Genomic DNA, 13,959 nt, shown 5'->3' with positions numbered 1-13,959 from the left:
ACAGATGTCCAGCTCTAGTTTCAGAGAAACTGGCTTTTCCAGTTGGGGTTGGGCTGCAAGCTCAAGAACCAGGGCCAGGGGTTCAGGTTTCCCGAGTGACCAGTGCTTTGTACCCCAAATGCCCCCACTCAAGCTGGCCTCTGGGGAAGTGCTGGGAGCTAGAGTCCAGGGCACCTAGGACCCCATCTTACAGAAGAGACAAGGAGTGAAGCACCCAGGGCGAGGCTGAAGGCCAGCCCCCATCTCCATCCCTGAGCAGGACTCCAGCATCACTACCAGGAAGCTTAGTTAGCTCCCCCCACCCCCACCCCTAATTTGATCTGATCTCCATCTGGGGCTGACTTGGGCTCTGTCCACCTTCCAGCCAGCATCAGGTTTCTCTCGGCCATGGGCCTGGCCAGTACTGCAGGCGGCATGCAGGGGCCAGTCCAACCAGATAGCTGTTAGCTGCTCAGCCTCCCTTCTAGAGACTGAGGGGCTGTGCACATACAGCACATATTTTAAGAAATGTAAAATTCAGACGAAAATTCAAAGTGGAACTGAATGACACTCACAGAAATTAGTTACAAGGTCAAATTTAAACCAGGCTGAGGCCCAAAGACCCACCCGGGCTTCCCATGAGCCCACCACTTGGGGTTTGAGTTTGCTGTCTCACCGACTCCTCCTGTTTCCAGTGTATTTCATTAAAGATGAGGGACACGGGGCTTATGTCCTGGGGCTGAAGACAGGACAGAGGGAGAAGCTGGTGCTCAGCAGAGGACCTGGGTGCTCCCCAGCCAGCCCCCTCCAGCTGTCTGCAGGACAGGGCTCTGAATAGACTGAAGGTCCCCTTGGGCAGGCCACCCTGAGCTAGGTGCCCTGTGGGGTTACAGGTCCTGGAACAAACCTTCCCTCAAGTCCTGGGAACCTGCCGGGTCCTGCTTCCTGGATGGGCCCTGGCCCACAGAGGCTGTGGGACGAGCTTCCCCAAGACAACAGGTGCCTGGAGAGCAGGGACTGCAGATTCCCACTCAGGCGGCACCTTGCCCTGGGTCTGGCCTTTAGTCACCCTCAGGTCTCAGTTCAAACAGATGACCCCAAGGGCAGCTGGGTGCAGATGTGGAGCAGGAGGGGCAGGGTTGTGCGGCAGAGTCCACACACGTTTACACAGCGAGAAATAACCCGTCGGGGGTCCTCGCTGGAGATGTTCTCTGACCCACGGCTGCCCTGACCAAGGCTGGGACTGGGGACCGAAAGATGAGCCACTTCCTGCTGTGGCTGGTTGGGGTGCAGTGATATGCTCCCCCCAAATCTCCCTAATGGTTCTTTTCGGTGGCGCTGTGTCCTAGACATGGTTGAGTTGGAAAGCTGGGCAGATAGAGGACAGTGTCCGGCTTGCTAATGGCTCAGCTGGGATTCCCCTGCAGCAGCCACTCCAGGGTCTCCGAGAGGTACGACATGCCATAGTGCTGGGCAATGTTCCGAAAGATTCTCATCTGCTCCATGAAGACCTGCACAAGGATCAGCGGCCATGAGATCCAGTCCCAGAGGAGGGACAGGACACAGGCCATGGCCCAGGAGTGTGGGGGAGAAGTGGTTGTGGGCAAGGACCAAACAGGGCAACGGCCAAGGAGGAAGCAGCCCTACCTTGGTGTGGATGGTGAGGGCAAAGTCGCCGGCACAGCCGCAGTACATGGCCATGTTGGTCTCCTTCACACCCCGGCATTTCAGGCAGATCTGAAAAGAGAAAAAGCCCCGGTCAGGAGACCCTGCCCCTCACAGCTTGCACCTCATCTGTGGGCAAAGTCGAGACTTCCAAGTAGTCTTCATCCAAGTGTCCAGCTGCTTCCCTGCACCCTTGCTGCGGGCACCCACCTGCTCCAGGTCACACCAGGCACGCTGGTCTCTGCCCAGAACCAACACCTCCCTCGGGTCTTTCCTGAGAGGTCCCCTGTGTCCAGTGCTGAACACCTCCTCTGTCTGTCTCTCACACATACCATCAATTCTCGACACTCATCCCTCTCACACACTTGACCTTATTTGCTACCTCCCTTCACTACAATGAAGGGTCCAGCATCTGGCTATCACAGATGACCCATAGATGCTGAGACTGAATCACTTGGGCTGTGGACAAGGCCTGACCCAAGAGGTGGTCATCTTGGAGGACCATGTTATGACCCAAGACCTGACACACCAACAGTTGTAGCTTCCCTTGAGTAGAAACTGCTTATTGAGAAGACTCTTTGCGGGGTTGGGTGGAGCAAAGGTGGGTTGGGTGGAGCAAAGCACCAGTGCCAGGCCCCTGCTGCTCACCAGGTCCTGAAGGGTGAAGGCCATCAGTTTCTTCTGCAGGGCCTCCACCAAGGCCATCTCGATCACTGATGAGTCGTAGGCGACCTGACAGTTGGAGCAGAGCCACTGGGGCAGCATGACCCCATCCTGGGCAGAGGATAGGGAGGGAGCAGGTCACCCTCTACGCAGCCTCCCTTGGCAGCGTCCCTGCACTGGGCGTTGGAGACCAGCCTTGAGAAGACACTTAAGACAGGACAGCTCTTGCGAGAGGCACACCACTGTGTGCAGCACCTCACTGAGCTCCAGGGCATGCTCACATCCCTGACAATGTCCTTATGTGTTTATTAGGACAATGTTTTAGCATGTGGTAGTTGAGTGCCCTAAGAGGGGTGCCTGTTCTAATTCATGTCATAGCTGGCAGGGGCCCAATAGATGTAACTTGCAAAAGGTGGGGATGGGTCCCTTGTGCATGGGTGCTGCCCACCTGGGAGAAGGAGGGCTCTTTGCACAAGTCCAGATCCCGGCAGAAGTTACAGCTGTGGCAGATGACCTCTGGAAGCACGTAGGAGCGGCAGGGGTCTTGGAACTGGGCCTCCTCTGAAAACTCGCCCACATCCACCAAGCGCAGAAGGTCCCGGTTCAGCTTGTTCACCTGGTTTGTGATGTTGGTGTCCAGAGACAGGACCTGCAGAGTACAGAGAATGGGTACGGACAGCTCCCAGGCCTTCCTGCTGCTCCATTTGGACGGGAGAACCCTGTGGCCAACTGTGAGAGCGGCAGCGTCTCAGCATCGCCTCCTGCCTTCCTGTCCTGCCAGAGCATCAAAGGGCCGAGACGTCTCCTCTACGCCTGTGGCTCCCCAGTGAGGTCGGAGGCACTGCCCCATGTCTGGGGACTCTGGCACACACCAAAGTCTGCTCTGCCTGTTGTCACTGGCTCCTTTTCCCTGAATGACAGGCAGTCCTGGGTCTACTGGAGCCTTACAATCTCAAATGCAGAATGGCTGATGTCTACCTTCCAGGGAGGAGGAATTCTCAGGCTGGCCTAGGTGCCTGCAGAGCTGAGGGGGCATCACAGAACCCTCCTGTCTGAAAGGAGAGCCCCTCCCCCCCCCACGCCTGCAGTCCTGCTGTCCTAGCGCGATGCCAAGAGCCGGAGCCAGACGCCATGGAGGGGCCAGTGTTGAGAAGACTGATTACGGTCCAGTCAGAAGATTGGACATGTACTCCATGTACATGGCCATGCACTCCAGCTGTGTCTACTACGCTAGCCAGTGAGACAAGCAGATTTCAGCAAGCAGGTGAGTTCACAAACACTACACATAATGAGGATCAACAGCCTGTAGATTCCCAAAGAATCTACAAAAAGGCCACAAGAACTAAGGTTTAGCAAGGTTGCAAGTACAAGATTAATACACAAACTTCCATGCATTAACAGTGAACTGGAAACTGAAAACACTGCAAATAAGTGCAATATTTATATGCTGAAAAGCCCAAACTCTGATGAGGGAAACCAAAGTCCTAGAGAAACAGACCGAGAACCTCAGCAGTGAAGTGTCAGTTCTCTGCAAATTAACCTACAGAGCCAGAACTACAATCAACATTCCAGAAGGACTTTTTGCTTGGTAGAAACTGATACACTGATGTGAAGATTTATGTGGAAAAGCCAAGGAACTTGAATAGCCACAGCAATTCTGAAAAGAAGAATGCTGGAGCAGTCACACTACCTGGTTTCAGGACTTGTTGATAAAGGCACAGAAACCAAGTCGGACAGACGTCCAGATCGACGGAGATCCAGGAACAGACCCACACAGCCAATTATGTTTTGAAAAGGGTGCAAAGGCGATTCAGAGGAGGAAGGATACTCTTTGGTGATAGTGCTGGAATAACTGGATACGCTGGTACAGAAACATGGACCTCAACCTCTAAATTCATACATTATGCAACAATTAACTCAAATGGATCACAGACTAAATGTAAAACCTAAAACTACAAAATTTGTAGAAGAGAACAGAAAATCTTTGTGACCTTGGTTAAAGCACATTTCTCAGATGACACCAAAGTTAATCCATTTTTATATTTTATTTATTTATCTTTAGAGGGGAAGGGAAGGAGAGAAGGAGAGAAATATCAATGTATGGTTGCCTCTCGTGCATCCCCTGCTGGGAACTGGCCTGCAACCTAGGCATGTGCCCTGACTGGGAATCCAACCGTGGTTGTTTGGTTCGAAGGCCTGTGCTCCATTCACTGAGCTACACCAGCCAGGGCTTCATTTTTAAAAAAAGATAAATTAGCTCTGGCTGGTGTGGTTCAGTGGATGGAGCACAGGCCTGCGAAGCAAAGCGTTGCTGGTTCGATTCCCAGTCAGGGCACATGCCTAGGTTGTAGGCCTGGTCCCCAATGGGGTGGTGTAAGAGAGGCAACCACACACTGATGTTTCTGTCCCTCTCTTTCTCCCTCCCTTCACCTCTCTCTAAAAATAAATAAATAAAATCTTTAAAAAAAAGATAAATTAGATCCAAGTTAAGACCCTTTGCTCACTAGGAGACACTGTTAAGACAATTTTGAAAGAATGAGCCAGAGCTTGGGAGGAAATATGGGGAAATTAATATCTCATAAAGGATTTGTCTCCAGAATATATGAAGAACTCTCAGAACTCAACAGAAAGAAAAATGATCCAATTTTTCAAAATGGGCAAAAGATTAAAAATTTCATCAAAAACATACGGACAACAAATAAGCACAAGAAAAAATGCATCACTAATATCAGGAAAATGCAAGTTGAAACACAAGACACCACCACGCAGCTGTGTGAACAGCTAAAACCTTGAACATGAACAAGCCGGAATCCTGGGGGACAGGGATAGCAGCTGGACTCGGGCTGCCCGACGAGAACGCCAACAGAGCAGCCACTTCAGATGAACGACGCACAGACGGTTCAACCCAGCCACCCTCCTAGGGTTTTACTCAAGAGAAATAAACCTTGTACCCACAGAAAAACCTGTATGCAAACATTTTGGCAGGCTTATTAATAATCACCAAAAAGTGAAACCAACCTGAATGTCCCTGTCACTGAGTGAATTAAGAAACTGGTCCCCAAGCCCTGGCTGGTATAGCTCAGTGGATTGAGCATGGGCCTGCAAACCAAAGGATCGCGGTTCAATTCCCAGTCAGGGCACATGCCTGGGTTGCAGGCCAGTTCCCAGCAGGGGTACATGAGAGGCAACCATACATTGATATTTCTCTCCCTCTCTCCTTCCCTTCCCCTCTAAAGATAAATAAATAAAATCTTAAAAAAAAAAAAAAAAAAGAAAAGAAACTGCCTGGCTGGGAAGAAGTGCAGGGCGGAAACGCGTAACGTGGAGAACCACAGTGTACTTTGCTAAGTGACAGAAGCAAGGCCCACAGTTTCCCTTGTGATACTGTGGAAGAGGCCACAGGTAGGGACAGAGGTAAGAGCAGGGGAAGTGAGCCCCATGGGACAGCATGGAGACCTCTTAGGGGTGACTGCTGTGTACCTTGCTGTTGGTGGCACAACCCTATCCCTCTGAAAATCCAAAACTGCACACCCAAGAGCAACTCTTCCTGCATGTCAGTTTTTTAAAAAAAGATTTCGTTGATTTATTTTTAGAGAGAAGGGAAGGAGAAAGAGAAACATAAATATGTGGTTAGCTCTTGTACGCCCCCTACTGCGGACCTGGCCTGCAACCCAGGCATGTGCCCTGACTGGGAATCGAACCGGCAACCCTATGGTCCACAGGCCTGCACACAATCCACTGAGTCACACCAGCCAGGGTGCTGCGTGTACACCTTAAAAAGTTAACAGACATAGGGACAAGAGCTGTGCGGGGTGTTGGAACATTCTGTACTCTGACTGTGTGCTTGTGCCAAACCTCATGGTGAATTTTACTGTACATAAATTATACCTTAATAAAGACAAACTTAAAAAATTCTAAAGTCCACTGAAGAACTGAACCACTATACCATTTCTCTACCACAACCAAAAGTCACTCGATCCTGAGTGTCTGTCACTGTGAAGTGCAGTGTGCTGGGAGGTGACTTAATGGGCAGTGAGTACTCTGTAGGCAAGGGCGCCTGCTTGTCCTTGTCTGGAAACATTACCCCACATTTGATTCAGTCTCCCTTCCCAGAAAGGCATTTGGCATCCACGCAAGCGCTTCTCTAGGTTCCACTGAAGCCTGGATGTTTCGGGAGCTCTGTGTGGTCTCTGGTCTGTCTGGCCCCCTAGTGCCTGTGACCAAGACACTTTCACCAGCTCCCCCAGATCACCCTATACCAGGGTTTTTGCACCCCCTCTGCCCAGACATCATTCTCCCCTGGGATCTGCATATGGCCAGGCCCTCCTGGTCACTATGGTCTCAGCCCCACGTCCTTTCACATGGCCCCTCACCTGCCCTGCTCTCCAAGTCCAGCTCACAGCACCTGTACTCCCTGAGCTCACCAGTCCCTCACTGAGTTGTCGTCCCCCCACACTGGAATGTAGACTCCATGAGTTCCCAGTAGCTCACACAGTGACTGCATGGGCCAGCATGCAATGGGTGTTTGAAGAATAAATGAGTGGCTTACTCCTGGTCCCTTGCCTCACACACAGGGTAGAGTGAGCAGCCTTACCTTGCACACATATTTGATGAACTCCAGAGCAGGGTTATTGAGCAGCAAGTGAGAACCAGGAAGGACAGGAAACATTTCCGAGAGTTCAGCTGAGTTCCGAGAGCCTGTGACTTTCTTCTGAATCTTCTGAGTGATGGTGAAGAAGTTCTGAGTGAGTTCATTTGCTACATAATCTTGAGAGAAGGTGATCATTCCTGGGAAGAGGAGAGACCCCCATCTCACACAGTGACAGGGTGCCGAGGAAAGGACTTGGGGACCCTGGGGAGCATGGGGGTCAGGTCACAGGTGCAGCAGTGGCCTCATGCAAGGGTGTACTCACCAGGAAGGGCTCCAGCTGCCCCCTGGGCCTCTTGTGATTGCTGGCTGGCCACCCGCCTCCGCACAGGGGTGCTGCCTGGGGCGCTACGCCTCAGCTCCTCCTTCATGCTGTGGTACACGGCCACAGTGTATGCTGCAGAGGGGAGGCACAGGCCTTGAGGGCTGCCAGCACCCAGAACACCCAGAGTCCAGGGACACCCTGTGGCTGGTTAGATAGCTGGCCAGCCTGGGTTGAAATGTGGTTACTGGCGATGATTCTGTTTACTACATTTAGATGAGCTAGAGTCCACTACAGAAATGTAAATAAGCTAGGCACGCTGAAGCCCAAGCTTACGCACAGAGAGCGCCGTCTAAACAAGGCAATTCCCACCAGCCTTTGCTGGACAAATAACAAAGACAAGGACTTGACCCCCAAGATCAGCACACCAGACCCACTGTGCCCTTATGTTTCAAAAGAGCCTAAGAAAGTGAGACTAAGGACAAGTAGACAAAATTACAAAATAATCATAAGCAAAACCACCTCTGCACTTAGGTGACTCTATCTTTGCTGACTGTGACAGCACACCACCAGCAGTTTCTTTCTACGACTGGCTCTGAATTACAATGGGCTTTTCACTTATTACGCATCACTGGCACACCTGGGTGACGCATCACCTGGGTGACCTGGTTTGTAAACTCTACACCTTTAGGCCCTTCAGGCCCAAATCAGTGATAGCCGTTAGCAATAGCAGGTCAACCATAAGGCCCGGTCTGTGGATCAGGAAGTGCTCCACCTGCCCTGCTGGGGGTCTGTCTCGAGTTACCACATGCACACAGGAACCTTGCTGGGGGCAGAACCATGAGCCCCTTGGGCGAGAGGGTGAGGGTCTCCGCTCAGGAACCTTGACACTAGGCTCACGCTCCACAAGCCCGATCTCCCAACTGCTCACCTTCTTGTGAGGCCGAGAGGCCAGGGCCACATTGCTCCACGGACGGCGCAGACGTGAAGCTGGTGTGGCAGCTCACCTGAGACGATCATGAGGAAGTAGCTCTGGCAGGAGGCTGCCTGCGGCAGGAACTGCACTATGTTCCAGTTGTTTTCCAGCAAGTCCTCCACGTCTGGCTCCTGCACACCATCAACATCCTCTCCCTCAGGCTCCTCTTCCTCCTCCTCCTCCTCCTCCTCCACCTCGGCTCTGCCCTCTTTCTGGAAGTCCTGCTGCAACACAGTCCCAGTTGTCTTTGCCCATAGCCACGGGAAGCACAGCCAAGTTGAGTCATGCTGAACCCGGTCTACCTGATTCCACCTCCTCCAGCCACTTGCCCCCCAAGCCCGCCAGACGCCCATGGTGCTCTAATGCGCATGGTGTTGATGTGCCTGGTGCTCAGCAGCAGTCTGCAGATGGAGATAGTTACTCTCACTCCGCCCTCTCGAGGACTCACTCCACAACTGCTTCCTCCCATGGCCCAGGAAGGAAAGAAACAACGGCGTCCTGGGAGACCAGTCTCTAGTCCAAGTTCCAGATGCCTCAGGAGGGCACCTTCCCTTCCAACATGAGAACTCTGACACCTACCACCTCCAGAGCAGTAACTAACACTGCCTTCCTGCAACCCATCTACACCACCTGCACCTCCTGACCTCCTGCCTGGGACCCCATGGAGCTCTCCCCCGAGCACAGCATCCAAGGGCAGCCTTTTCCCATCAGCTCTCAGCAGCATGGCTCCCCACCCAAGGAGGGCTCAGTCCTCACAACCCATAAACCCTCAAGTCCCAGCTGCTGCACTCATAAATGACCCCAAGTTCCCATGCCCAGCTCCTTCCCAGATGTCCCTGCCACCACCTGCCATGTGCCTACCTTACGCTTGTTGAGCAAACATCAGATGTGGAAAAATGCCACCCATCCCCACAGGTCGTGGCTCCCCTCATCCTACACTCACTCTCGCCCTGTCTAGGTTCACATACCTAGGCACAGTCCACACCCCTGTGCTGCCCCACATCCACCACCTTCAGCACCCACTGAATCCTTCTCCCTCATTCTGCCTTGCCCTGCACCTGTCCCTGGGATGACATTAATTGGGCTCCTATAGTTGTTCGCATGGAGCACAAGACAGGGCCTGATACTCCCCCGCTCAGAATCCCGCATCACGAAAAGCCAAGTCTCCATCACAACCTCAAGTGCAAGTGCCTGCCCTGGTCAGCTTTCAGCTGTGCCTGTGACCACTGCCCCAACCCTCGCCCCGCAACTCACAACTGACTCACACCAGTTGCTGAGCCTTGCTTCCTTTAAGCTCCACTTTCCTGTCACCTCCTCAGAGGCTTTTGGGACCTCCCCATCTCCATCAGCCCCTGCCCCCAGCTGCTGACCTTGATCCTACACCTGCTTGTCTGCTTGCTCATGACCTCTCCACCAGAGGCATGACAGCAGGGACCCTTGTGTTTGCTGCTTGTGAGCTGCACCCGATGTGTGACCACAGTGTGTGCCAAACAGATGTGGACGCCAAAGTCACTTCAGTCTCACAAGCACTGGTCACCTCACCTGTCCACAGTGGATACGAGATGGAACATTTCCTTTGATGCCACCATAGTTAGAGGGATCCATCCAGAGAATAAACTCCCAGCATCGAGAGAAAGAAATCGTCAAGGAGTGGAAGATCTCTTTAGAATGGATGCTAAAAAGAAGCAAAACAGAGAACTGCTTAAATGAAACCAATAGTTTTCCCTCCATTCTCCACTTTCTTTCTAACCCTCCACTGATTTTTTTTTTAAAGATTTTATTTTTATTTTTATTTATTTATCTTTAGAGGGGAAGGAGAGAGGGAGAGAAACATCAATGTATGGTTGCCTTTTGTGCATCCCCTACTGGTAGTTGGCCTGCAAGGAAACGGCCTGCAACCCAGGCATGTGCCCTGACTGGGAATCGAACCGCGATTGTCTGGTTCGCAGGCCCGCGCTCAATCCACTGAGCTACGCCAGCCAGGGCCCTAACCCTCCACTGATTTTAATCTCTCAAACTTCCCATGGAAAATGACAAATAGTAGCAAGGAGACTTCTGTGCTAGGTGGGAATAACAGAGATGTCATGGCGGGCAGGAGCGATGAGAGCTGTAGAGAAGCTGAGCCCTCTGAGGCTGGTTTCTGCACTCTTCCCAGAGCCCAGCCCCACACACTTGCTCCCACGACCGCCAGGGAGCCTCGCAGCTCATGGGGCACTGGGATGCACTCATGGCAGTCTTGTTTCAAGGGTGGGGAAGTGAGCTCTGGACCTGCCTACAAATCTCCAGAATGCCCCAAAGGATCAAACTGTTTCTAAGGAACAGAACATAAAGCTCTGGAATAGTTGCAGGAATGCCATAGCATCCAACATACAAGGCAAGATCCACATACTTGAATCCAGCTGAACATCACCATTTGCAAAGGAGCAGAGAAACACACCACACAGAGTAAGGAGACAAACCTACCAACTGCAACGAATCAGAGCCGACACCATGGTCAAAAGAGCAAAAGAAGACATGAAAGCACTTATTATCCATATGTTCAAAAAGCTAACAGGGCCCTGGCTGATGTGGCTCAGTGGACCGAGTGCCAGCCTGAGAATGAAGATGTTGCTAGTTCAATCCCTAGTCAGGACACATGCCTGGGTTGTGGGCCAGGTCCCCAGTGAGAGGCAACCAATCAATGTATCTCCTGCACATCAATGTTTCTCTACCTCTCTTTCTTCCTCCCTTCCCCCTCTCTAGAAATAAATAAATAAAATCTATAAAAAAAGGAACGTGAAGTATAACAGTAAATAATAATGATATTTTTAAAAATCTAAGGGAACGACCGAACATATTAGGTAGACTGTAGAAATACAGAAAACCCAAAGCAAGCTTTTGGAGAAGACAGCACTACATCCAAAATAAAAACATACTGGATGAGATCAGGGGCAGATTAAATACTGTTGAAGACTGATGAATTTAAAGATAATAGAAATTATCCAGAAAGATGCACAGAGAAGGGAAAAAAGACTCAAAAGATCCACATGCAGTTCTATACCCAGTGCAAATGTCTTTCAAAAGTGAACATGAGCCCTGGCTGGTGTAGCTCAGTGGACTGAGCGCGGGCCTGGGAACCAGACTATCGTGGTTTGATTCCCAGTCAGGGCACATGCCTGGGTTGCAGGCCAGTTTCCGGCAGGGGACACACGAGAGGCAACCATACATTGATGTTTCCTTCCTCTCTCCTTCCCTTCCCCTCTAAAGATAAATAAATAAAAACATTTTTTAAAAAAAGTGAACATGAACTCAAGGCAGGAGAAAGAGGGCACTGGCAGGAAGCTGCTACAGACGTGCTACAGGAGGTCTGAGAGGAGACAGCAGAGGAGCCCAGGACACCAGGGTGGGGCGGTGCTGCCACCTGGTGGTGATGTACTCCACGTAGGCGAGGGCGTCCTCAATCCGCCGCTTCTTCGTGCACAGGATGATGCGGTTGAAGTTGGCATAGACGACCGACGACCCCAGGCGCTTGAACTCTGCGATGAGCCTGAGGACCAAGTGTGGAATCAACCCTCAAAACACTCCAGAGAACCCCTCAGACACCATGAGGAACACGCTGGTGATCTGAAGCACAAGTGCCGCTCTAAATATATCGAGAACCCAGAAGCAACAAAGCGTGAAGATTTGTGTGGAAAACTCACCATAATCAAAGCCACACAAAAGCAAAGGGAAAAAACGTGTGATTCATATCACGGAAAATGGTTAATTATTATATAGAAAGAGCTCATAAAAATCAATGAGGAAAAAGCAACAAAACCAGAGAGAAATGGGCAAAGGATTGACGACTTCATTCCTAACAAGGCTGCGAATTAAAAGCCTACAAGACAGCTGGTCAGCTGTCAGGCCGCCACCAGCAGCCACTGTGCAGGGAGGCCGGGACTCCCTCATTAGCTCGCTCCCAGTCGAAAAACCTACCAGACCTGCAACAGCACCGCTTCCTGGGGAACACTGCACAGGACCTCAAGCACAAGGCCATTCCTTGGCTATCTGTAACAGCCTGAGTTCTGGGGACAGCCTAAGTGTCCACTTTTATGGCTGATACATCCCCACGCAGGCCTCCAAGATCCACCACTGACTCCAACAAGGAGGTGCAGAAGAAATGGCGTACAGCCACGTGTGCAAAAACGCGGCAGAAAGACTGCATCACAGCCCCTCTCTGGAAAGACCTGCATGAAGCCACAATGGCCCCACAGGTGCTGGGTCTCGGGAAGCCGTGGTTGGCAACACTCACTGCAGGAAGAGCTTCTTCATCATGTTGTGCAGCGTGCGGTGCAGGGCGGGGTCGTGAAGCAGCGAGGACGGGGACCGCAGCCAGCGGTAGAAGTGCATCACCTGGTTGTCGGCGTAGACGTTGCGGTACTGCGTGATCTCCCTCACCCAGCCCACCACCATGCTCTTCAGGATCCTGGAAGGGGTGAGAGCATGTCCTCTACTGTCCCCGACCCCAAGCCTAAACCCGGTCACTCGGCTCTCTGCAGCTCCCTGCGCCTCTCAGGTGAGGCCAGGCCTCACTACCTCCCAACCCACTTCTCAATCCAACCCCACCCTCGGCACTAGCACAGACCACACTCAGCAGAATACCTCAGGCACCTCACCCTGCTGGGAGACAGACAAGAGACAGTGGAGACCACCAGGGCCTCCTCTCCTGCAAGGCAGTCCCATCTTTACCCTGTCTCCCCATGACTGCCCTGCAACATGGCTCAGGTGAGTCTGCACACGGTGGCACAAAGTGTCCCCTTGGAGGGACAGTTCTGCTGCCTTTCAGGACTGAACTGTCCACTTCTCTGTGCAGCAGCCCCTGGCACTGCCTGCACCATGCACACCTGCCCCTGAGCCTTTCTGCTGCCATTTCTCAGGTCCAGCCCTCCCCTTTGGAAAGGCATTAGGGCTGACGTGTATTTTCCGATGCCAACCCTGCTGCTCGGCCAGTGTGACCACAAGCATGCTCTTGGCCTGTGGCTCAGTTTCTGCATCTCTATAGTGGGCAATGGCCACCCCTCCACGTGGGGTTGTGTGGGCTGTGAAGACCACACATGATCTCTGCCACAGTGTCACCCTGTCACAGCAATTCTGACACCCAAAGTCTGTAACTTACACCACTTTCTGCCTGGCTGGATCCACATTTATGTCCTGCCATGTGTCCCAAAGCAGACATTAGATAAACACCCACACCCCGAGTTAACCAGTATTCTGTGGGCACGCCTCTGGCCACAGGAAGGGGCCCAGAACCCAGGACGGGGAACTGTCACCTGTCCTCACAGTGGCTTCCGACTCTACAGAGTGAACAGATGGAAGCCTGAATGACACTATTTTAGCTCTTCATTTCCCCAAACGAGAGCAGAGACTAAAAGGATTTCTAATGTTCCTTCTAGACCCCAAACCCAGCTATTCTGCCTTTGGAAAGGAGTGAGCACAAGAACAAAAGGTCAGATGCTCTGGGGTGGCAGCCCTGGGCACCTGAAGGTGCTGGAGCAGAGGGCAGTCTCGTCATAGCTGGCGGGTGCGCTGGAGGCCTGGTTGCCAGTGATCATGTCCTCCAGGGAGGCCTGTGGGACCACATCGAAGCTGATGCCCATGCTGTCAGCCCCCTCCATGTCGTTGACGTGGTGAGACTGCAGGATGGTGTTGACGGCCAAGTTCTGAATGTCCAGTTCCACACACACTGCACACAAAGACACGCTATGCACTGGCCATCCTGTGTAAGGAGCCTGACCCCATCAAGCACTA

At 52.2% G+C, this 13,959-nt stretch overlaps 1 protein-coding gene across 2 annotated transcripts in view; it reads right to left on the bottom strand.

Annotated features, from left to right (window-relative positions):
* Window positions 1–892: 892 nt before the first annotated feature.
* POLE (DNA polymerase epsilon, catalytic subunit) overlaps window positions 893–13,959 on the bottom strand; it is a 39,727-nt gene continuing 26,660 nt past the window's right edge. Inside the window, exons 39-49 of one of the 2 annotated variants that reach the window (XM_037051823.1) lie at window positions 13,690–13,894; window positions 12,464–12,637; window positions 11,594–11,719; window positions 9,736–9,868; window positions 8,225–8,417; window positions 7,221–7,352; window positions 6,902–7,095; window positions 2,756–2,956; window positions 2,293–2,418; window positions 1,627–1,716; window positions 893–1,490 (exon numbers count right to left, since the gene is read on the bottom strand). In XM_037051823.1, the coding sequence (XP_036907718.1) occupies window positions 1,386–1,490; window positions 1,627–1,716; window positions 2,293–2,418; window positions 2,756–2,956; window positions 6,902–7,095; window positions 7,221–7,352; window positions 8,225–8,417; window positions 9,736–9,868; window positions 11,594–11,719; window positions 12,464–12,637; window positions 13,690–13,894 (1,679 nt within the window). In that variant the 3' untranslated portion in view covers window positions 893–1,385. The remainder of the gene's footprint in view (window positions 1,491–1,626; window positions 1,717–2,292; window positions 2,419–2,755; window positions 2,957–6,901; window positions 7,096–7,220; window positions 7,353–8,224; window positions 8,418–9,735; window positions 9,869–11,593; window positions 11,720–12,463; window positions 12,638–13,689; window positions 13,895–13,959) is intronic. The other variant, XM_037051824.1, reaches the window with a different exon arrangement.

This window comes from Sturnira hondurensis, unplaced genomic scaffold (assembly GCF_014824575.4).
Source record: "Sturnira hondurensis isolate 20B ecotype Veracruz unplaced genomic scaffold, ASM1482457v3 Scaffold0007406, whole genome shotgun sequence".
Classification (NCBI taxonomy): Eukaryota; Metazoa; Chordata; class Mammalia; order Chiroptera; family Phyllostomidae; genus Sturnira; species Sturnira hondurensis.
This window is presented reverse-complemented; position numbering and strand designations above follow the sequence as displayed.